Raw genomic sequence first — 23,675 nt, forward strand, 5'->3', positions numbered from 1 at the left:
CTTTTATTTCTGGCTTGTTTACATAATATGTTCAAGGTCTTTTTAGCCAACTCAAATCTGCTCGTACCCTGTGATTTCAAGTTCTACTGTATTTGATAGTTTCCTTTTCACTGTCCCCAGAGTTAGTTATAACAAAGAAGTAGTTTCCAGAGGCGTTACTGAATTAATAACAATATTTTTAGGGTTATTAGTTTTAACCCCTCCCATTTCTTCTGTAAACAGGTGGTAGGGAAGGTTGATAAAAGGGGACATTGTCAGTCTAGTCTTCAAATACTAGCTAACATTGTTAACTAGCAATAAAGATGAATATATTTAATGCTATTAAAACAGTACATTTCCCAGTAATCAGTTATAAATTCCATGCACCCTTTTAAAAACAGCTATTTAGAAGTAATTTAAACTTCTAGAGTGTAATTAATGAAGTGTACGATGTGGCAATACATAGCATAATAATTTTTATTGTTTTAGAAAAAGTGGCATTAATATGCTTCTTTTTTAAAAAGGTGAAATTATCAACCAGCTTAGGTCAGTGACAGGGTTTAAGTAAAAACAAAACAAAACACTGCCTGAGGTTGCAGTGAGCCGAGATCGAACCACTGCACTCCGACAGAGTGGGACTCCACCTCAAAAAAAAAAAAAGAAACACTGCCTATACTGCCTAAATCTTGATTGCCCCTGGGTGGCTTGCCTAATGCCAAGGCTTGCCACTGTGAGGCAGCTCACAGTGAAGCTCTTCCCTAAACCAGAATGTGTACAGGTAGAGGTAATGAATTGCTCTGATGAGAGATAGTTGCTCTCTCCTTCCTCCTCAGGCAGCTAGCTAGTACTCGCTCACCCAAGATGGGTGAGGGCTTCCAAGGTTCTGGCAATTTAATCAAGGCTGATTGAGAGTCGATGTACTCTACTTTGTGAAATGTAAAACAGAGGGGCGGGACTCATGAGGGTGCCTGTATTAGTGCCTTTGGGCTGCTATAAGAAAATACCTTAGACTGGGTGATTTTTAAACAACAGAAATTTATTTCTCATAGTTCTGGAAGCTGGAAGTCCGAGATGAAGTCAGCAGCAAATTTGGCGTCTGATGAGGGCTCACTCCCAGCCTCTTAGATGGTGCCTTGCTGTGTTCTCACATGGTGGAAGGGGCAAACAAGGTGTCCCCCACACGACTTAAGTCACCTCCCAGATGCTCACCTCCCAACAGCACTGCACTGAGATTGTTTCAACGTGAATTTTGAGGGGACACAGACATTCAGAACATAGCATTCCCCTACACCTTTCAGGGAGTCCACAGTGTCAAACCTTTTCATGATAACACTGATATTATTTGCATTTTTCATATTCAGTCTCTCAGGATTGGACAGTGGAATATTGGGAGTGCTACATAACATGATGGACCATTGCTTTGATAAATTGTGTATTGTGTCTTCTAGAATTTTCTAAATATTCACATCTGGGTGTTCGGTAGACATTTTGTCAGAAATAAACAAGGCTGCCACTTCAAGGAAAACAGCTGATAATTTGAGCATTCAAGTTGAAAATTAGAATTTTGGAAAATTGTAATGACAGAATTAGAATCTTCCCTCTGTGAGAGGACTGAGTCCTCTAAGTCTCTAATACTTAAAGACTCTGAGTCACTAATATTTAAAGACTTTTCTGGTGAGATCACTGATGATACTGATGTGATCTTTTTTTATATTGTATAATGAATTGCATTAATATTTATGTGGTATGTCTAACTCAACTAATATTTTCCTAATGACCAATTTATGGTTTTACAGGAACATACATGGATAAAAGATCTATTCAAAGTGCAAGATAGACTATGGGATTTTTTTTATGTACTAGGGCATGAAAAAGCTCATTGGTCTGGTTTTACATTTCACATTGCAACCAATCTTGAAGAAACTACCACTTGTGGAGAATTCATAACTGCATGGAAAAGGGAGGAGTATTATAATAACCTTTTTAACTGTATATCATTGTGGGGCTAGATTTTCTTTATGTATTTCAACCAAAGCAACATATAGCAATAGATTAAATTAGCTGTCCTCTGTTAAGCTGGACATTAAAGAGATTTGTGAAGATGAAGAAGTGTCATTTTTCTCACTAAATGTTTTTGTTTTGGAAAATGTAATTTTTTATTAAAACGTTATTCAAGGCCAGGCGCCCTGACTCATGCCTGTAATCCCAGTACTTTGGGAGGCTAGGGTGGGAGGATCCCGAGGTCAAGAGTTCAAGACTTTCCTGACCAGCATGGTGAAACTGTGTCTCTAATAAAAATACAGAAATTAACTGGGCGTGGTAGTGCACATCTGTAGTCAGCTACTCGGTAGGCTGAGGCAGGAGAATTGCTTGAACCCAGGAAGTGGAGGTGCAATGAGCTGAGATCATGCCACTACACTCCAGCCTGGCAACAGACCAAGACTGTCTCAAACAAAACAAAACAAAAAAGTGTTATTTATGTTAACATAAGGATGTTATTTTAATGAATTAATATTTTTAAAATGTCTCAATTTTAATTTCTATAATGATAAATGTTGTTAGATAAAATTCATATAAACAAAATATCTTTCGGGTCCTCAGTAATGTAACAGTGCAAGTGAATCCTACGGCATGAAGTTTGAAAATTGCTGCTCTAAAATGTGAGCAGCAAATTTCAAACCTTTTTTTTTAGAGACAAAGTTTCGCTCTTGTTTCCCAAGCTAGAGTGCAGTGGTGCCATCTTGGCTCATTGCAGCCTCCACTCACTCCAACCTCTGCCTCCCGTCAAGTGATTTTCCTGCTTCAGCCTCCTGAGTAGCTGTGATTACAGGCATGCGCACCACACCTGTCTAATTTTGTATTTTTAGTAGAGTTGGGGTTTTTCCATGTTGGTCAGGCTGGTCTTGAACTCCTGACCTCAGGTGATCTGCCCACCTTGGCCTCCCAAAGTGTTGAGATTACAGGCATCAGCCACTGTGTCCAGCCTTTTTTTTTTTTTTTTTTTTTTTTTTTAAAGGGGTCTTGCTCTGGCAGGCTGGAGTGCAGTGGCAGGAGCATGGCTCACTGCAGCCTCAATTTTCTGGGCTCAAGTGATCTTCCAGTCTCAGCCACCCAAGTAGTTGGGACTACAGGTGCCCGTCACAAACCCTGGCTAATTATTTTTTGTAGAGACATCGTCTCACCATGTTGCCGAGGAGTCTTCAACTCCTGAGCTAAAGCAGTCTCCTCCTTATTCAGCTTCTCAAAGTGGTAGGATTACAGGTGTGAGACACCACACCCAGCCTGAAGTATCTTCATATCTACTCATTTAATCCTCTAAACAATGCTGAGTTTTAATAATAGTACTTCTTCTCCCCCCCCTTTTTTTTTGAGACAGTGTCTCACTGTCACCCAGGCTGAAGTGCAGTGACACAATCTCCACTCACTGCAACCTCTAGCTCCTGGGCTCAAGCAATTCTCCTGCTTTAGCCTCCCAAGTAGCTTGACTACAGGTGCATACCACTGTGCCTGGATAATTTTTGTATTTTTTGTAGAGGCAGGGTTTCGCCATGTGGCCCAGACTGGAAGGAACCTTTTTTCTTTTTGGAGACAGGTTCTTACTCTGTCTCCCAGGCTGGAGTGCAGGGGCACAATCATTGCTTGCTGCAGTCTCCATCTCTTATTCTCAAGCAGTCCTCCCATCTCTGCCTCCCAAGTAGCTGGTGACCATAGGTACATGCCACCACAACTGATTTTTAAAAATTTTTTCTAGGCTGGTCTTGAGCTCCTGGCCTCAAGTGATTCTCTTGCCTCAGCCTCTCAAAGTGCTCGGTCCTTTTTTTTTTTTTCCAGATGGAGTTTCACTCTTGTTGCCCAGGTTGGAATGCAATGGCGTGATCTTGGCTCACCACAACCCCTGCCTCCCAGGTTCAAGTGATTCTCCTGCCTCAGCCTCCTGAGTAGCTGGGATCACAGGCATGTGCCACCATTCCTGGCTAATGTATTTTTAGTAGAGACAGTTTCTCTGTTGGTCAGGCTGGTCTCAAACTCCTGACCTCAGGTGATCCAACTGCCTCGGCCTCCCAGAGTGCTGGATTACAGATGTAAGCCACGACACCCACTCCCCACCCACGAACTTTTTTTTATGGAACAGTTCTGACTGGGCATGGTCACTCGTGCCTGTAATTTTAGCACTTTGAGAGGCTGAGGCAGGAGGATGGCTTAAACCCAGGAGTTTGAACTTACAATGAGCTATGATTGCACTAGTGCAATCATACAGCCTGAGGAACAGATTGAGACCCTGTCTCTCTTTTTTTTTTTTTTTATTTTAAGGAACAATTTTTTGACTAGGATTCCTTGGAATACACTTTTAGAAATGCTGCACCATTGAGGGAAAAACATAACAAAACAGAAGAAAAACATTAAAAACAAAACAAAGAAGAAAACAACCATCAGTGATGGTTGACTAGTGCTGAAGGTGTTCAGTTGTGTACAGAAGGTGGCTGGGTGCAGTGGCTCATACCTGTAATCCCAAGCATTTTCGGAGTTGAGGCAAGACGATTGCTTGAGCCTGGGAGTTTGAGACCCGCCTGGGCAACATAATGACACCGTTTCTCCTTACTTTAAAAATGAAATAAAAGATAGGCTGAGGTGGCTCACACCTGTAATCCCAAGACTTTGGGAGGCCGAGGTGGGTGGATCACCTAAGGCCAGGAGTTCAAGACCAGCCTGGCCAAGATGGTGAAAACTTGTCTCTACTAAAAGTACAAAAATTAGCTGGGCATGGTGGTGAGCACCTGTAATCTCAGCTACTAAAGAAGCTGAGGCAGGAGAATTGCTTGTGAACCCAGGTGGCGGAGGTTGCAGTGAGCTGAGATCGCACCATGGGACTCCAGCCTGGGCAACAAGAATGAGACTGTATTTTGGAGGTGGGGGGGAAGAATGAAAGGAAAGTTAAAAAATGAAATAAGATGTGTACAGAAAGTGACCATTGGATTTGGTGGGATGGTCAGTATTAATTTTCTTGAGCAGTTTCAGTGGAAAAGGGATAGAGCAGAAGTCTCCTTGGCATTGAGTAAGGAGATAGTACAAGGTAAGTGGATACAGTGCAAATGGACGCTTTAACAAGTTTTGCTATAAAGAGGATCTGGGTTAAGAGAGTTTTTAAGATGGGAGACATTAGGGCATGTTTATACTGTGGATATAATATAGTAGACTAAATATAGAGAGTTCTGATATTATATATGGAAAACTTAAATACCTGGAGTTTTCTGTGTGGATACATATTCATACACATACACCCACATATATGTACACATGTGAATCTGGAAAAGTTTCCCTCAAGAAATGACATTTGAGCTAAGATCTCAAGGCTGAGTCATAGTTAACTGTGCATAGGAAGTGTATAAAAAGCAGTAAGAAGAGTATACTAGGCTGAATAAACAGCATGGAGAAGGCCCTAGGATATAAGTGAACACAATTGTTTATCCTGAGAGTAATGAGAAGCCACTAGAAGCTTAAGCACGGGAGAGACATTCTCAAATTGGCTTTAAAAAAATACTCTGATGCATGGAAAAGGGGTTAGAGAAGGGCAGATGAACAGTTTGGAAGAGATTACTAGTAGATCAGGTAAATTATGGTAGCTTGGACCAGAGTGTTATTGGCGGAGAGAAGCAGATGGATTTGGGGAGTCATTGCACCATGCTGAGGGAAAAGTCCACAGAATCTATAGAGTACAGGGAACAGAACAATGACAGGCGGAGCTGAGAAAGGGTAGGCATTGGTAAAAATTTGAGACAATGATGTAAGTGGGTATATATGTATATAAGTATATATACATGTTCATGATACGTGTATGTATGTAAAAAGACATTGTGGTCATATATACTTTTTATAATTTTATTCATGTAAAAACATATACATAGAAGGGCTACATGTGGTGGTGGCTCATGCCTGTAATCCTAGCACCTTGGGAGGCCGAGGCAGGACAATCACTTGACCCAGGAGTTTGAGACTGGCCTGGGCAGCATTATGAAACCCCAACTCTATAATAAAGTACAAAAAATTAGCTGGGCGTAGTGGTGGACACCTGTAGTCCCAGCTACTTGAGAGACTGAGGTAGGAGAATTGCTTGAATCCAGGAGGTCGAGGCTGTAGTGAGCCAAGATTGCACCACTGTACTCCAACCTGGGCAACAGAGTGAGATCCTGTCTCAAAAAAACCCAAAAAACATATGGACAGATCACAAATGATAACTGTACATCATATTGGATTTTCAGAGTAACATGTCCATGATAATTTCACTGGGATTTTTAAAAAATAGAGTATTAATAGCATCCCAAACTCCCTCTGCTCCATGGCCCTCCCAACCATTATCCCATTCTCTCCAGTGGTAGCCACTGTGACTTCACATTAGTTGGGTTTTGGGGGGAACAGGGAGAATGAATGTAGCTTTATTGTTGTTTGAGATACAGAACATTAGGAGCACCTCCGAAGCCTCTTTTGTGCCTATTCCCAGTTGTTTCCGCTCCCCAAATGTATCTACTGTTTCATCACTGCGTTGAGGCAGGGCCAGACCACCCCATATTCAAGGATTCACTAGAAGGGCTTACAGGATTCAGTATATGGTTGTACTCACAGGGAAGATTTATTACAGCATTGTAGTAAGGATACACATCTGGATCATGGGGGAAAAGACACAGGCACAGTCTGAAGGAATCCATGTATAGACTTCTCTATGCTCTTTCCTTTCCATGAGGGGTCACCCAGAGCCCATTTTTCCCCAGCGGTGGAAATGCAACACCACATGTGCCATGTTTCTGTGGCGAGAAGAGCATTAGAGACGTAGTGTCCAAGGCTTTTACTGGGGCCTGATCATATAGGCAGTCTCCACCTGGCATATAATAAAATTCCAGATTCCCAGAAGGGATGGCAGGTGTTCAGCATAAATCATATTGTTTGCAGAAACAGTCTAGGCACAGTGTGCTGCATTATCAGTTAGAAAAAGTTTTATTTGTGTGTACGGAACTGTTTACCAACCAAATTCCCAAATACCAGCCCAAGGTCTTTAACAAACAGGCCTTTCTAAGGACAACAGCCTCAGTTGCTGTGTTAACTCTTTCTGAATAATCACTATAAATGAGTTTTGCCTGTTCTTGATTTCATATCAAAGGAATCATGTAGTATATACTTCTGACTTCTGCTTAACATTACGTTTGTGAAATTGTAGGTAGTTTGTTCATTCCATAGCCAAGTAGTATTCCATTGAATGAATTGACCACAATTTATCCATCTTGCTGTTGATGAGCAAAGTTATTTCACCTTCTCCCCAATATTTGGTATTACGTCTTTAACATTGCAATGATTCTTGTGGGTATGTGGTAATATTTTGTTTTGGTTTTAATTAGTACTTCCCTGATGGCAAATGAGATTGAGCATTATTTCATCTATATAATTGGCCATTTGTATAACCTTTTTATTATAAAGTGCCTGTTCAAGGCCCCTTGCCTATTTTTATGTTGGGTTATTTATTTGTAGGAGTTCTTCATATATATTTTGAATGTGAGTCCATTATTAGATACATGTATTGCAAATATCTTACATTTTGTGGTCTGCTATTTCACTCTTAAATGGATTCTTTTAATGAAGAAAACTTATTAACTTTAAAGTAGCCCAATTTATAAATTTTTCCTCTGAGTTTGTTCTGTCTGTTGCCTTAAGGGATGTTTATCTACCCCAAGGTCATGAAGATAATCTCCTGTGTTATCTTTTAGAAGCTTTATTGTTTTACCTTTTATATTTAGATTTACAATCACTTGGAATTTATTTTTGTTTATGGTGTACAAGTAGGAGTTAAGATTTATTTTTTTCATATGGATATTCAACTGACTCAGCCCTATTGAAAAATAAAAATTCATATTTGCTGCTGTTCAGAACTACCTTTAAGTATCCATAATGCTCTATTTTGTTTCATTGTTCTGTCCTTGTGCCAATACCTCACTGTCATGATAAGCTTTACAGTAAGTCTTAATATCTGGTAGTGTAATTCTTTCAACCTCCTTTTTTTTCTTCCTCTCTCAAAAGATTATATTGGCTATTCCTGGTTCTTTATGTATAAAAAGTTTTTGAATAATTTGTCATTTCTTTCTCTTGCTCACTCTCACAAACTTAGTGGGCTTGTGATTTTGTTGAATTAGTAAATGGGTTTGGGGATAATTGATATCTTTATAATTCAATGTGCTAATTCATAAACTTGTGTATTCCTCCATTTAAGTTTGCTTTAAAAAAGATTATTAGAGGCCGGGCGCAGTCACTAACGCTGATAATCCCAGCACTTTGGGAGGCCAAGGCATGCGGATCACGAGGTCAAGAGATCGAGACCATCCTGGCCAACACGTTGAAACCCCGTCTCTACTAAAAATACAAAAAAATTAGCTGGGTGTTGTAGCAGGCGCCTGTGGTCCTAGCTACTAGGGATGCTGAGGTGGAAGAATCGCTTGAACCCAGGAGGTGGAGGCTGCAGTGAGCAGAGATTGCGCTACTGCACTCCAGCCTGGTGACAGAGCAAGACTCCATCTCAAAAAAAAAAAAAAAAGATTATTAGAGGTCTTGCACATCTTTCACTAGATTTAGTTTGTATGGAAACACAGGTGTATTTAATTAGGCTCTCTGCCTGATGCCCATTCTGTTCTTGATGAATAAGAGTTGCTGTTGATATCAGAAAGCTGCTTCAACTTAGTTCAGAGGTAGTATGTATAGTATTGCTCTATGTGGAAGGTCTCCAGAGATTTAAGAATTTAACAAACAATCAGTTTGGCAAATTATTTTATAGTGAGATAGTTTTTATACTTAATATTTGGATTTTGAAACATGACATGTTTATAATCATAATATATAACTGTAAAGTGTGATTAAAATGTGAACATCTTAGGCATCATTACTGTGAGCAGTAACACTTGTTGGTCAAATGAAATGCTGTTCAATTTAGGTGTAGTTTTTTAAAAAAAATCATAGCATTTTACCATGATTTTACATTTTTAGAGTAGAAAGAAGTGTGAGGGGCATGTATGTTTTGGGGAGGTGGACAATAGTGTTAAAACATAAAAAAAAATACTGTGATGTAATTACAAAGGCATATGTTGGGCAGGGCCTGGTGGCTCACACCTATAATTCCAGCACTTTGGGAGGCCAAGTGGGTGGATCACCTGAGATCCATAGTTCAAGACCAGCCTGGCCAATGTGGTAAAACCCTGTCTCTACTAAAAATACCAAAATTAGCCTGGCGTGGTGGTGTGCACCTATAATCCCAGCTCCTCTGGGGGCTTAGGCAGGAGAATCTCTTGAACCTGGGAGGCAGAGGTTGCAGCGAGTAGAGATCATGCTGCATTCTACCCTGGGCAACAGAGCGAGACTCAGTCTCAAAAAGAAAAAAAAAAAAAGTTTGTGACATGGTTCATCCACAGCAGAACTTTTATTCTTAGAAACTTGAGGAATGAGGGAAAGATCTAGATATAACTTTAGCAAGTTACTTAATACTTCTGTGCCTTGGTTTCTTCATCTGCATAAGGATGTCTGGCTCATAATAACTGCTTAGTAAGCATTATTATTAGTTTTTCTGAAGGTATTTAAGCACCAAGAGGGCATGGACTTTGTCTTGTTCCCCGTCTTCAACACTTTCTGTGTACCAGATTGTGTAGACATAGTCCCTGCTGCATTCATGGAGCTTGCAATCTAGTCAACACACATAATTGTAGACAATAAATTGTGTTCATAATAAGGTAAATGAATAAAGCTTTTATGCTTCCCTTAGAAACTAGTTATTTAAAGAACATCTAACTGCTTATTTTCTACAATGACAGTGTTGTTTCGTTTGCTTGTTGAAGTTGAAATCCTGAAGGGAGTGTTAGGCTGTTAGCCTTGTGGTTGTGCAACTTTTCTGCTTGTACTGCTGATAATTGAATCCTCTCTGATGTCTCGGGAGTTGGAAGATGCAGATTTCAGTTCTAGTTCTGCTGCTGATTTTGTACATGACTCCAAGCAAGTTACTTCTTAACCTTGTCTAATTGAAGTGTTGGTACTAAATGATTGCTAATAATTTTTCCAACTATTATTTTGTTATTAATCAAATTCTCCAAATTATATTTTCAGGGAGGGGAGCAGGGAACTGTTGTTGTTTAAGTATGTTTGCCTTAAAACTGAAGGCTGAAATTTAAATCTTGAGCTCATTTTCATAATTGTATTTTGGTTTTATTTATAGATGCCAGAAGTGGGTGGAGAATTGTAGGAGAGCAGACTTAGAAGATAAAACACCTGATCAGCTAAATAAACATTATCGATTATGTGCCAAACATTTTGAGACCTCTATGATCTGTAGAACTGTGAGTAATAGAAGAACTTGGTGTCTCTGTTTCTCTTTTTACTCTCTCTCTCTCTCTCTCACTCTGTCTGGTTGGAAATGTAAGTATTTATCTGCTAATGTTCTAGAGTGTAATTAATGAAGTATATAGTGTGGCGTTTACATAGCATAATAGTTTTTATTGTTTTAGAAAAAGTGGCATTAATATGCTTCTTTTTTAAAAAGGTGAAATTATCAACCCAGCTTAGGTCAGTGACAGGGTTTAAGTAAAAAAACAAAACACTGCCTGAGGTTGCAGTGAGCCGAGATCGAACCACCGCACTCCAACAGAGTGGGACTCCATCTCAAGAGAAAAGAAACACTGCCTATACTGCCTAAATCTTGATTGCCCCTGGGTGGCTTGCCTAATGCCAAGGCTTGCCACTGTGAGGCAGCTCACAGTGAAGCTCTTCCCTAAACCAGAATGTACAGGTAGAGGTAATGAATTGCTCTGATGAGAGATAGTTGCTCTCTCCTTCCTCCTCAGGCAGCTAGCTAGTACTCGCTCACCCAAGATGGGTGAGGGCTTCCAAGGTTCTGGCAATTTAATCAAGGCTGATTGAGAGTCGATGTACTCTACTTTGTGAAATGTAAAACAGAGGGGCGGGACTCATGAGGGTGCCTGTATTAGTGCCTTTGGGCTGCTATAAGAAAATACCTTAGACTGGGTGATTTTTAAACAACAGAAATTTATTTCTCATAGTTCTGGAAGCTGGAAGTCCGAGATGAAGTCAGCAGCAAATTTGGCGTCTGATGAGGGCTCACTCCCAGCCTCTTAGATGGTGCCTTGCTGTGTTCTCACATGGTGGAAGGGGCAAACAAGGTGTCCCCCACACGACTTAAGTCACCTCCCAGATGCTCACCTCCCAACAGCACTGCACTGAGATTGTTTCAACGTGAATTTTGAGGGGACACAGACATTCAGAACATAGCATTCCCCTACACCTTTCAGGGAGTCCACAGTGTCAAACCTTTTCATGATAACACTGATATTATTTGCATTTTTCATATTCAGTCTCTCAGGATTGGACAGTGGAATATTGGGAGTGCTACATAACATGATGGACCATTGCTTTGATAAATTGTGTATTGTGTCTTCTAGAATTTTCTAAATATCATCATTCACATCTGGGTGTTCGGTAGACATTTTGTCAGAAATAAACAAGGCTGCCACTTCAAGGAAAACAGCTGATAATTTGAGCATTCAAGTTGAAAATTAGAATTTTGGAAAATTGTAATGACAGAATTAGAATCTTCCCTCTGTGAGAGGACTGAGTCCTCTAAGTCTCTAATACTTAAAGACTCTCTGAGTCTATAATATCCCGCTACTTTAAGATGAAGACAAAGTTGGAGCTGAATAGTATTTGTTTTGTCTTAAAGTCCTGATTTGCTAGGTGCCTATAATCCTAGCACTTTGGGAGACTGAGGCAGGAGGACCACTGGAGCTCAGGAGTTTGAGACCAGCCTGGGCAACTTGGCCAGACCATGTCTCTGTAGAAAATACCAAAAAAACTAGCCAGGTGTGGTGGCCTATACCTGTAGTCCCAGCTACTTGGGAAGCTGAGATAGGAGGAGCCCAGGCAGTCAGGGTTACAGTGAGTTGTGTTTATGCCACTACACTCCAGCCTCGAATACAGAGCAAGAGCTTGTCTGGAAAAATAACAAAACTGATTGATTTTTTTTAACTCCACTGTTCCTGATGCCCCATTTCTACTTACCTGAGGTAACCACTTATATTTTATTTGTTTATTTATTTATTTATTTATTTGAGACAGTCTTGCTTTGTCACCCAGGCTGAAGTGCAGTGGCACTATCTCAGCTCACTGCAACTTCTGCCACCCCCCAGGCTTAAGCAGTTCTGTCTCCTCAACCTCCCAAGTAGTTGGGATTATAGGCATGTGCCACTACACCCAGTTAATTTTTGTATTTTTAGTAGAGATGTGATTTCACCATGTTGGCCAGGCTGATCTCAAACTCCTGACCTCAAGTTATCCACCCGCCTCGGCCTCCCAAGGTGCTGGGATCACAGGTATGAGCCACCATGCCCGGCCAAGGTAACCACTTTTAAACTTACTTAGTCTTCAGAAAAATTTTAGATGATTATAAAAGTATACATTTATTTAAGTTAAAGTCAGTGTTTTTATTTGGAACTGTTTATCTAGAGCTTTTTCAGGAGTAAACTTTTCATCTTGGAATGGAGCTCTTGTTTTCATGTTTTTGTATGTACTGTTAGAACCAACTCATAATTTTTTTGTGCTAGATATAATAGTAAACAAATTATACAGGTATTGTGGGAAAATGTTTCCATTGGTAACCTGTCATTTCATGTCAAGACCTGCTGTTAACTATATGAGCTTGGCCAAGTCACTTCCCCTCTCTGGGCCCCAGTTCCTAATAAGGAGATTAGACCGGGTAATTCCTGAGTTCTAAGATTTTTAACTCTCTGTGCTTCTGTTGCTGTGATTTATAAAAGGCACAAATAAGGCAAATTTGATTGAAATGAAGCAGACTTGTTTCAGTGTAACACCTCAGATATTAGGATAGACATAAACTTGATTAGAAGGTACACTTACATTATGTGTTGTTATACAGCGATTTATTTTGATATTTTTTTCAGATACATTTTGCAGAGGCATCAGAAAACTAAAGAATGATTGGGTTATTTTATTTCTCAAAATTAATTGAAGCAGATACTTGTGAAGTCATTGGGAGGTGAGCCAATTCCGGTTCAACAGTTTAATCACAAATATTTGAGGAATATTTTTGCCTTGATTTGTTAAGAGGGTAATAATGATCAACCAAAATAAAAGGTTTCATATGTTTAAAAGGCAAACTACTTTTATGTTCTTGACATTAAGTAAAAATACCCAAATTATTTTAAATACATAAGCCATATGCATTTTTGCATTTTTATTTTAGTAATAAATATGGTTTCTTAATTAAATAATTCCAACCAGATTGTGAGAAATTTAAAATAAAGTTCATTCTTACATTCTTTAGTTAGAGAGAACAGAAAGATGAGCCAGGTTTGCTTTTTAAATTTCCAAATGATTCTTCAGTCTCGAGTAAATGAATCCAAATGTGAGAAAATGTTTTTTCTATATGTGTAGAGGATTTTATTAAAAACTGGATTTCTGGGCTGGGCACAGTAGCTCACACCTGTAGTAATCCCAGCACTTTGGTAGGTCAAAGTGGGTGGATTATTTGTAGTCAGGAGTTCGAGACCAGCCTGGCCAACATGGGGAAACCCCTTCTCTACTAAAAATAACAGCAACAACAACAAAATTTGCTTGGCGTGATGGTGCATGCCTGTAACTTCAGCTGCTGTGCGGTGGGGTGGGGGGTCCTGAAACAGGAGAATCATTTGAACCCAGGAGGTGGACGTTGCAGTGAGCTGAGATTGTACCACTGCACTCCAGCCTGGGTGACTGAGTGATACTCTCTCAAAAAAAATAAAACCTGGATTTTCTGATACCTGTGTCTAAATGTTTAAGAGTTTTGGCTTTATTGGTTTAGCATTGAAAATCTCATCAGTAGCCGGGCACAGTAGCATGTGTCTATAGTCCCAAGCTACTCAGGAGTCTGAGGTTGAAGGATTGCTTGAGCCCAGGAGTTCAAAGCCAGCATGGTAGTGAGACCCTGTCTTTAAAAACAAACAAACAAACAAACAAACAAAAAAACAGATCTCATCAGTAAACATTCATGACTACTGAATTTGGCCAGAGGCAAATATTTTATTATTTTGGTGGTAGAGTAAGATTATTATTTCATGCTCAAACATTAATTCAGCAGTTAAAGAGTAAATCCTGATACTGAGATACTTGATATCATGCGTAGGAATTGAATATTGTCTTTTTGGCATGTGTTCTTATAAATATTTATATTTTTCTTATTTCTATTACTATTTTTTGAGACAGGGTCTCACTCTGTTGCCTAAGCTGGAGTGCAGTGGCGTGATCATGGCTCACTGTAGCCTGGACCTCTCAGGCTCAAGCAGTCCTTCCCCCTCAGCCTCACACATAGCTGGGACTACAGGCACGTGCCACCATACCTGGCTAATTTTTGTATTTTTTGTAGAGATGAAGTTTTACCATGTTTCCTAAGTTGGTCTTAAACTCCTGGGGTCAAGCCGTCTACCCAGCCATGGCCTCCCAAAGTGTTGGAATTACAGGTGTGAGCCAACATGCCTGGCCAAAATAAATATTTATAAACTGTCATTTTTTTCATTCATATATCCTGCTTTCTGATTTATAATATCTTTGCTTTATTTGCAAATAGAAAATCAATTTGATTTGACTTTTAAAAATTTATTAAAATGTTTTATTCCTCCCCTCCTTATTTAATAATTGGTAAGATATCGAGAGTTGACTGTATATTTGATTATTTTAGGGACATTTGCTCAGTGTGACAGATGGGGGAGCTTTGAGTATAATAACTTGTACTCCCTTCAGTGATTGTGTCCCTAACCAATTCCTCATTTAGCCTTCCTAGTAGACTCAAGATCATGAGCCCAGCACTAGAAGCTGAGCGTTACTAGGAAATCAGAGAATCATCTTTGTGTTTTCTATTACAACATGAAATTGAACTAGAAAATATTGACTGAATAGAAATTCATCCTAAACGTGTTTAGTAACTCTTTGGGTACAACCCAAGATAGTGTGTTTCATTTAGATATATGTTTTCCCTTCATACCTTCCCAACCTCCCCTCCTTGAGTGAACAAATTTAGAAGTTGTTGTTTTTGTTTGGCATATTCTTTGAACATGCTTTGATATTTTGAAGTAATCACTGCTTCCAATAAAGCTTGTTTAAATGAAGTATGTTTTATCTTTATCATTGCAAATTCAGGAAGAAATTAAAGGCACTGTTTCTTTGGACTGTCTGAGGGGAATGTAATAGCAGTTATTTATTACTCTCCCTCTTAATAAACTTCTTGTCTCTTACCCAGCCTCCTCAGGGCTGGCAGGAGGACTGTTACTATTTAAGTATGCATTCGGCTTCTAGCCAGGTTAGATGAAAATAGCAGGGTAGGGTAGAGAATGATTAGAACTTGAAAGAAATATAGAAATACCTAGTTTAGCATTTGCAAAAATGTGATTATGTATGTCAGTATCACTTGTGGTGTGAGAGATGGTTTTATGTGCCGCATGAATCAATATTTGGAAGTTTTGTAGTATGTGTTAAAAACAAAATTTTAAAAAAACATGAGATTAAACATCAGATCATTCTTCCTATGGTTTTTATTACTTAAGACAGTATTAATTAAAAAATTGAGTAGATTGTGTAAAAATACAGATAGTAATATAAATAACTGAAATGGCAAGCATTTTAATCAATAGTATGTGAATACTTTCATTTTGGGAAATGTTGATCTAGTTCAATACCAGAATTTTATTCAGAAGAAACTGGGGCCCAAAAAGGGAAAGTAATTTAGCCAGGGTTTCTTAGTGAGTCCCCTCACTGGTAGAGTTTGGACTAGTTCCTAGGTCTCTTGGGTTTCAGTCCAGTATTTTCACTGTGCCTTGATGCTTCTCGGTAATATTAGCAAAAGTGGAGTAAACAGCAGGTAAAAGAGGGATGTGTTATTATAGCACATACAAGAGTGCAAATTATTTTGGGAGACTTGTACCTCCTATAGATTTGGTGGACTCATAGAGAACAGATAAAGTAGCTGGAATGCTGAATTAGAAACATATGCAAAATGCAAGTAAATATTATGTTTTATGCCTACCTTCAATTCAGTTTATTAATTTATAATAGATTGCCAGAAGAGCAAATGCAGGTACAATTGGAAATAGTAGACTGACTTGAACTGACATCAAATTCTGTAAGTCTCTATAATTTAGAGCTGGAGTTGAAGGAATACTGTGGAAGTCATTAACATATAATTTTATTTATGTCTAATATATTTATAAGGACCATCTCTGAATTAACACATTTTTCTTTTTCAGAGTCCTTATAGGACAGTTCTTCGAGATAATGCAATACCAACAATATTTGATCTTACCAGTCATTTGAACAACCCACATAGTAGACACAGAAAACGAATAAAAGAACTGGTAAGTCTATGTATTTTTAGCTTTTTCACCTTCCCTCATAGTACTATGAAATCAAATACAGATGCATTTATGTTAAAGTCAATCCAAGTTATTCTCTATTTCAGATGTAATGTAACAGGAAATAAATGTTATGGTTATTAAATAATAGCCTAGATGTGAGACAGTGAGTTTTAGTATTTAAATTGGAAATTCTCCCTCAAATTTAGCCAGTTGATACTCATTGACTTGGTCCAGAGTGTGCTGTTAATTATATGCCACTAACTCATACCCTTCGGGAGAAGGAAAAAGCTACCTTTTCTTTTGTAGTAAGGAAAATAGAGTTGAGGTGTTTCCAGAAGTCAGCACCAAAGGGATAAAGAAAGGGAAAGTCTAAAAGTGGAGACATGGAATGTTTTAAAGATAAGGCTTCTGTCACTACTAAAATGAGCAGGGTTTAGAAAAAATGTTGAAATCTCTATATATGGCATAATTTACACATATTCTTATATTCCTTGGATATCCTTCAGTTCTGAGGAGTGACACCTATCTGTATTTTGTTGACTTTAGGTGAACAGAATTACAGTAACTCCTCAGTCCATGGCTTTCTGTCATCATTGCCAGTAGGAAGGCCCTTATTTTGCTTTATTATTTTTCCTTCTTCATCCACTATTACCATTACTATTTCTTCCCCCTACCAGTTGGTATCCATACTAGTGTTTTATCTAATTTTCCTTATTCTGTGCTTACCTTTCATATTTAGATATTTTATCCATTTGTAGTTAGTATGAATGATGTACAGTAGGGATCTATAATAACTTTTACTCCTTATAGAGAACCTGTTTTCCCAACATGGTCTGTTAATTCTTCCTTTCCTCCACTGGTATAAAATGCCACTCCTGTCATAACAAATTTACATAAGGCTGTTTTGGGGAGTTCTGTTTCATTTCACTGTATTATTTGTTGGCAACTGTACTATACTGTTTTATTACCATGACTTTGTAATATATCTTACTTTCAAATAGGGAGCTTGTTTAACTCTTCTTTTTCTTAGCTATTTGTGGACCTTTATTCCTCCATGTGATTTTTTTTTTTTTTTTTTTTGAGAGAGTCTCACTCTGTTGCCCGGGCTGGAGTGCAGTGGCACAATCTCAGCTTGCTTCAACCTCTGCCTCCCAGTTTCTAGCAGTTCTCCTGCCTTAGCCTCCCAAGCAGCTGAGACCACAGGTGCTTTCCACCACACCTGACTGACTTGGCAATTTTAGTAGAGATGGGGTTTGATCATGTTGACAAGGCTGGTCTGAACTCCTGACCTAAAGTGATCTGCCCACCTCGGCCTTCCAAAGTGTTGGGATTATAGATGTGAGCCACCGTGCCCAGCCTCCTCCATATGAATTTGAAAGTCCTGTGCTCGCTTCGGCAGCACATATACTAAAATTGGAACGATACAGAAAGTCCTTTTGTCAAGTTCTCCTAGAAATTCTTTTGGGATTTTCATTATAATTGTTTCGAATTGACATCTTTACAATATTAGCTATTGTAAATGTATTACTAGTTTATTAGTAGTTTAGTATTATTGATGTTAGTAAATGAATATTCCTAGTTTACTATTACAATATAAACTATTGTAAAATATTAACTAGACCCATCCATGAATAGGAAAAACAATTTCCATAAAATACCTATCAGGTAACAGCCGTCACTGACAAAACTAAATACTAGTTTTTTAAAAAGAATATTAGAATACTTTTAGAAGTACAGAAAATGCAAAATGTTTAGGGCTTTTGTTGCAGTTCTTTAAAAGAGAATGTATACATTCTTCGTTAGATTACTTCTTCACATTATGGTTCTTACTGATATAGGTTATGTATTCTGGTTGAAATTGTTTCCAGCACTTTTAAAGAACAACTTTTTAAGTTAATCCTAATATGTCTTCTGAGTTTTTCTTTTGTATCACCTATAAATAAGGAGAAATTTGTCTCTTTCAGTTTGTATGATTTCAATTTTTTCTGTTGCCTTTCTTGTTTAGTCAAGATTGCTAGCACTATGTTGAATAATTGTGGTAATGTCATAGCTGGCATACTTGCCTTGCCCCATTAAGTATACTGTTTGCTGTTGGTATTGTTAAATAGTTTATATCAAGTTAAGGAAATTCCCTTCTAGTCTTATATTCAGAGTTTTTTGTTTTGTTTTGTTTTTAAAACGGTCTCACTCTGTCACCCAGACCAGAGTACAGTGCAGACATGGCTCACTGAAGCCTCCACCTCCTGCATTGAGGCAATCCTCTCACCTCAGTTTTCCAAGTAGCTGGGACCAGAGGGCTGTGCCACCACACCTGGCTTATTTGTTTGTATTTTTTGTATAGATGGGGTCATGCCATGTTGCCCAGTTTGGTCTCAAACTCCTGGGCTCAAGCAGTCCTTCCGCCTCAGCCTCCCGAAGTGCTGGGATTGTAGTAGTGAGCTGCCACACCTGATCTATATTCAGTTTTTATATTTAACTTACCACATGCTTTCATTGAATCTATTTAATAGAAAAGTTTATTTTATTTTCATTGTTTAATGCAATGAGTAATACAAATGGATTTTCTTTGAACCATCTGCATTTCTGTACTGGACCCTAGTTGATTGCAATATGTCTGTTTGCTTTTATATACCATTGGATTCAATTGGTCAATATTTTATTTAGGATTTTGCATTTGTGAATCTTGGCCTGTAATTTTCTTTCCATGTACTCGAATTATCCAGTTACAATATTAAGATATTATTAACCTTATAAAATAAGTTGGGTATCTTCTTTTTTTTTCCTAGAAAAACTTGTATAGGTAGATGTTATCTGCTCTTGAAAGTAAGGTAGAACTTGGTAAAATCATTAGAGAGGACTAGAGGTGGATAAGGGAAAGTTTTGATTGCCATTCTAATATCTTTATTGGTTTCTTTTTCTTTTTGTGTTTTGTTATGTTTCCAAAAGTTTATGAAACTTTAATAATCTTTTCAAAGAACCAATAGTTTTGTCAGTGATTGCTGTGCTTGTCAACTATTTGATTGGTTTTTCCTTGATTGGGGTGATTTACTTTTTGACTCTTTTTCTAGATTATTAATGTTTAGCTTATATATATGTGTATTCAAAGCTAAAAACGTCTCCTTAAGTCCTTCTTAGCTATACCTTGCAACTTTAGACATACAGTGCTATCATGTCTGGTTGTAGGTATTTTGTAATTTCTCTATTTTGTTAACATAGGATTGTTTTTCTTAGTTTCCAGACGTGGAATTATTTTTTTAAATGATTTGATTTTTTTTTATTTTAAATGTTATTAAGAGATACATAGAGGATACACATAGTCTATGTGATGTTGATTCTTTCTGATTTTTTTGCATCCATTATTGCTATAAAAGTCTGTGCCAGCCTGGTTCCTTTTTAGGTAATCTTTTTCTCCCTCAAAGCTTTTTAGTTTTCCTCATATTTGACATTTTAAATTTTGCTAAACTATATCTAGATGTGAGGTTTTTTTCTTACATACCCTAATTTGTCATCTTACAACTGAGGACTTACATCTTAAATTAAATCCTTAGTTTTTATTTTTCTTTATGCATTTTCCCCTCTATTCGTTTATTTCTATTTTCCTGGGACTTCTCTTAAGATGAGTACTGACACGTGACAGTCCTCCATATTGCCTTTTTTCTTGGCGTCCATGGAGGACTGGTTCAAGGACCCTCCCTCGGATAGCAAAATCCACAGATGCTCGATTCCCTTATATAAAGTGGTGTAGTATTTGCATATAACTTACACACATCTTTCTGTGTTCTTTAAATCATGTATAATGCCTAATACAATGTAGTGCTATATAAATAGTTGTTATATTACATTGTTAAGGGAATAATGACAAGAACAAAAGTCTGTATTCAGTCTAGACACAACCATCCATTTCTAAACAATACCAAGATTATTTATGACAATACATTTATGTGTTTATAACACTGAATACAATGTAAATGCTGTGTAAATAGTTATGCTATGTTATTTAGGGGAATAATGAGAAAAAAGTCTGTATATATTCAAGATAGGTACACCTCTCCATTTTTTTCCCCAGTATTTTCAATGCATGGTTGGTTGAATCCATAGATACAAAGTGTAATATGTATCAGGATGAGGAGCTCAACCACTTGCTGTCCTGTTACTATCATTTCCCTGTAGTCTGTCCCTCAGAGAGCCTCACGTACTTCACAGCTGCCGTACTCTTCCTGAGCCACCATCCTTATAAACATGCAGTCCGTAGGAAAAGGAGGGGATGTCCCAGGTTGACCAGCCTGCTGATGTTTCTTGCTATGAGCGCCATGTCCAGTGGTACCCAAAAGGCATCCTGCTGTCTTCAGCTGTCACTGGCATAGCTGCTTTTCTGCCACATAAAGTAACAGAGTGGCTCATGATTTTAGCATTGTAGAGGGTTGGAAGGAGAGTAAAGGATGCAGCTGGAAAGTTCTTCCTTTGCCTAACCCTATTGGTGCCACTTGGCCTACTATGCTCTGTGTATCTCCCATGCTAGTACTTTTTCATCTACTGCTTCTCAGGGATTTCTCATCACTTTTGTGTTGGGTTCTGAGATTCAGCAACCTCCTTCTTATGGGGCATCTCCAGGGTTAAATTGGGAAGTAAAATGATTTGTGTCTTATTGAATTTGACCCCAAGTGCCATGGTGTACTTTCATGCCTTTCATTAGCCAGTAAAAACTTGTAACCCAAAGTTAGGATGATTTAGGTAGAAAATAAGTAAAATGATGTATTTTTTTCCCCTCTAGGACTTTGTTGTAACCTTGGAGTTATTTATATTATTACTTTTTCTTTTTTTCTAACTAGAATAATCAGTCTAACCTTGGAGTTATTAACAACTTATTCTGGTTTTCTCATTGTCTGTCTGTTTGAAGAATGTATGTTATATAAAGAATTTATGCTCTTGAGGAATTAAATTTGACTCAGAATAGGCATTTGTATTTGTGAGTCTAAGATGATACACTAGAGGTCAGTTTTTAAAAGATGATTCTTGTTTTCTTTTTTTTCTTGCCATTTAGAGTGAAGACGAAATCAGGACACTGAAACAGAAAAAAAGTAAGTGATAGTGTTAATGACTCAACTTCTGAATGCCTTTTAAAAAGGCCTTGACCTGGTAAGGACAAATAAATATGTTTTGTGTTGAAAACCTACCTTGAGAATGGATGTAAGAGTGTGCTCAGTTTTATCCTGTGTTCTGGAATTATGAGTCAAAGTCTTGGTTTTGTTTGTCTTTATTGAGTGCTGCTATGCCACACACTATGCTATATGCAGGCCTCACAGAGGTGACGCCACTTCTTACTGTGGCAGGGGTGGCAGGCACACAGTGCTCCATTGTAGGGAAGGAAGGACAACGGTAGAGGCATGCACTGAATTTCTTTTCTGTCCACCGAGTTGTGGTGGGTAATAAGTTCTTGGTAAATGTTTAAGGAATAAATGCTGGGGGGGTGCAAATAGTGCCATTGGGGGTAGTGGTCACAACAGCCTTTCTGTAGGTACTGATGCCCCTACATCAGTTTTGTTTCACCAAAGTGAGGGCTAGAAGCTGTTTTTCTGCTTGTCAGATATTAGTCACTCCTCCTCCATTTCTTCCTCCTATTGCTGTTATTATTAGCATAGCATTTTATTGAGTGCCCACTAATGCCAAATCTTTGTTCTAAGTGCTTTACTTGTATTAAATTCATTTAATTCTCAGAATAGCTCTGAGGTAAGTACTGTTATTTCCCTCTTTATAGATGAGGAGATATGGACTTGGGCAAAGAGAGGGAAAGGTACAGGGTGCTAGATTTGAGGAACTACACTCATTTTAGTGTTGTTAAATTTTGTGATTACCCATTATGGTTAGAAAATGAACCTAGAAAGGACCCTGGAGGGCAGAACTTGCAGACTTGTGGGCTGTTAGCAATATGGAACCATTGAGGGGTTTGTAAGTAGGTGATAACAGGGACCTGATTTTTATTACGTAGAGCACTCTGTTGGATTAGAAAAGGTAACACTGGAGGCAGGGAGGCCAGTTGGGCTGTCAGCTGACCAAATAAAAGTTGAAAGGCCTTGAATTAGGCAGTGGTAGAGAGAGTAAAAGGAATAGGTTCAAGGAACTTAAGAAATTTGTATACCTATGCCTTGCATATGAAAAGATACCTAAAAGAAGAGGGACTTGACTTTTTACTTTGTACTCTTTGCTCTTTAATGAACTGCTTTTTGAAAAGAATAAATGCAAGAGAATTAGTACTTGTAATTGGAAGTGGAAAAGTAGTGGAGGAGGCGGGGTGAGACCCAGGCAGGCAGAAGTCCAGGATAACCTCTTTCTGGCTCGGGAAACCTATCTGGTATAGAACCACTGCCGTGTCACGTATTTTGATTAACAGTGCCATCTGATTTGAGGAGCGGTTAGGGAAGGATGCTTCTGCATTTTGCTGAACCCAGATGAAGCTCTGAAGCATGGCTCACACAGGCTCCAGTCAGACTAGATTTCCCTTTGTACTTGAACAGCCTGCTTCCCTCTTCTACCTTAGTGCTTTTGCTAGAATAATTCTCACCAACTGAAATGCCCTCCTTGTTCCTGTCCCCCTTATTTTATCCTTGTCATCAAAGGCAACTTCTGAGTTTTTGTTTCTCCCTGCTGTCCTCCATAGTCTTATGTTCTAAGAACTAGGTTTTAACTGTGACTCTTTAGATTTGGATTCTTTTCCTGTAGACACCACTGACCTGTATGACTATGGGCAGGACGTTTACCTTATAGGGCCTCAGTTTTCCTATCCCCTGTGAAGAGATTAGGCTAAAATTTGTGATATTTTAATACTACCCCTAAGAATTACAATAATCTCCTTTATGTTATACTGGTTTGTACAGTTGTCCCATCTCCCATATAAATGTGTGGCATAATGGTTTGATAAAAACAGCATCAGCATGGACCTTGGAGCCAGACACTTGGATTTCAACTTTACTTCCATTCTTCTAACCGTATCTGTGATCTTGGGCAAGTTTCTTAGTGTCCTCATTTGTCAAGTGGGGCTGATACCACCTGCCTGAAGAGAGAGTAATGTGATACATATAAAATGCTAAGCACAGTACCTTAGTAATTAGTTCTGTCCCACTTTGTTTTTCTGAGGGCCTGGACTGTCATTCATTACATATGTGGAATGTCTTAAGTTTATTTTTAAAATTAGGCTGGATGTGGTATCTCACACCTTTAATTCTAGTACTTTGGAGCTGAGGCGGGAAGATCACTTGAGGCCAAGGGTTC

The 23,675-nt window shown here is 38.5% G+C and overlaps 1 protein-coding gene across 2 annotated transcripts in view; it reads left to right on the forward strand.

Moving 5' to 3' along the window:
* Positions 1-23,675, forward strand: part of THAP12 (THAP domain containing 12) — a 30,841-nt gene that overhangs the window by 4,009 nt on the left and 3,157 nt on the right. The window contains exons 2-4 of one of the 2 annotated variants that reach the window (XM_035265380.3): positions 10,214-10,334; positions 16,302-16,409; positions 21,451-21,487. In XM_035265380.3, the coding sequence (XP_035121271.1) occupies positions 10,214-10,334; positions 16,302-16,409; positions 21,451-21,487 (266 nt within the window). The remainder of the gene's footprint in view (positions 1-10,213; positions 10,335-16,301; positions 16,410-21,450; positions 21,488-23,675) is intronic. The other variant, XM_035265381.3, reaches the window with a different exon arrangement.

This window comes from Callithrix jacchus, chromosome 10, assembly GCF_049354715.1.
Source record: "Callithrix jacchus isolate 240 chromosome 10, calJac240_pri, whole genome shotgun sequence".
Lineage (NCBI taxonomy): Eukaryota > Metazoa > Chordata > Mammalia > Primates > Cebidae > Callithrix > Callithrix jacchus.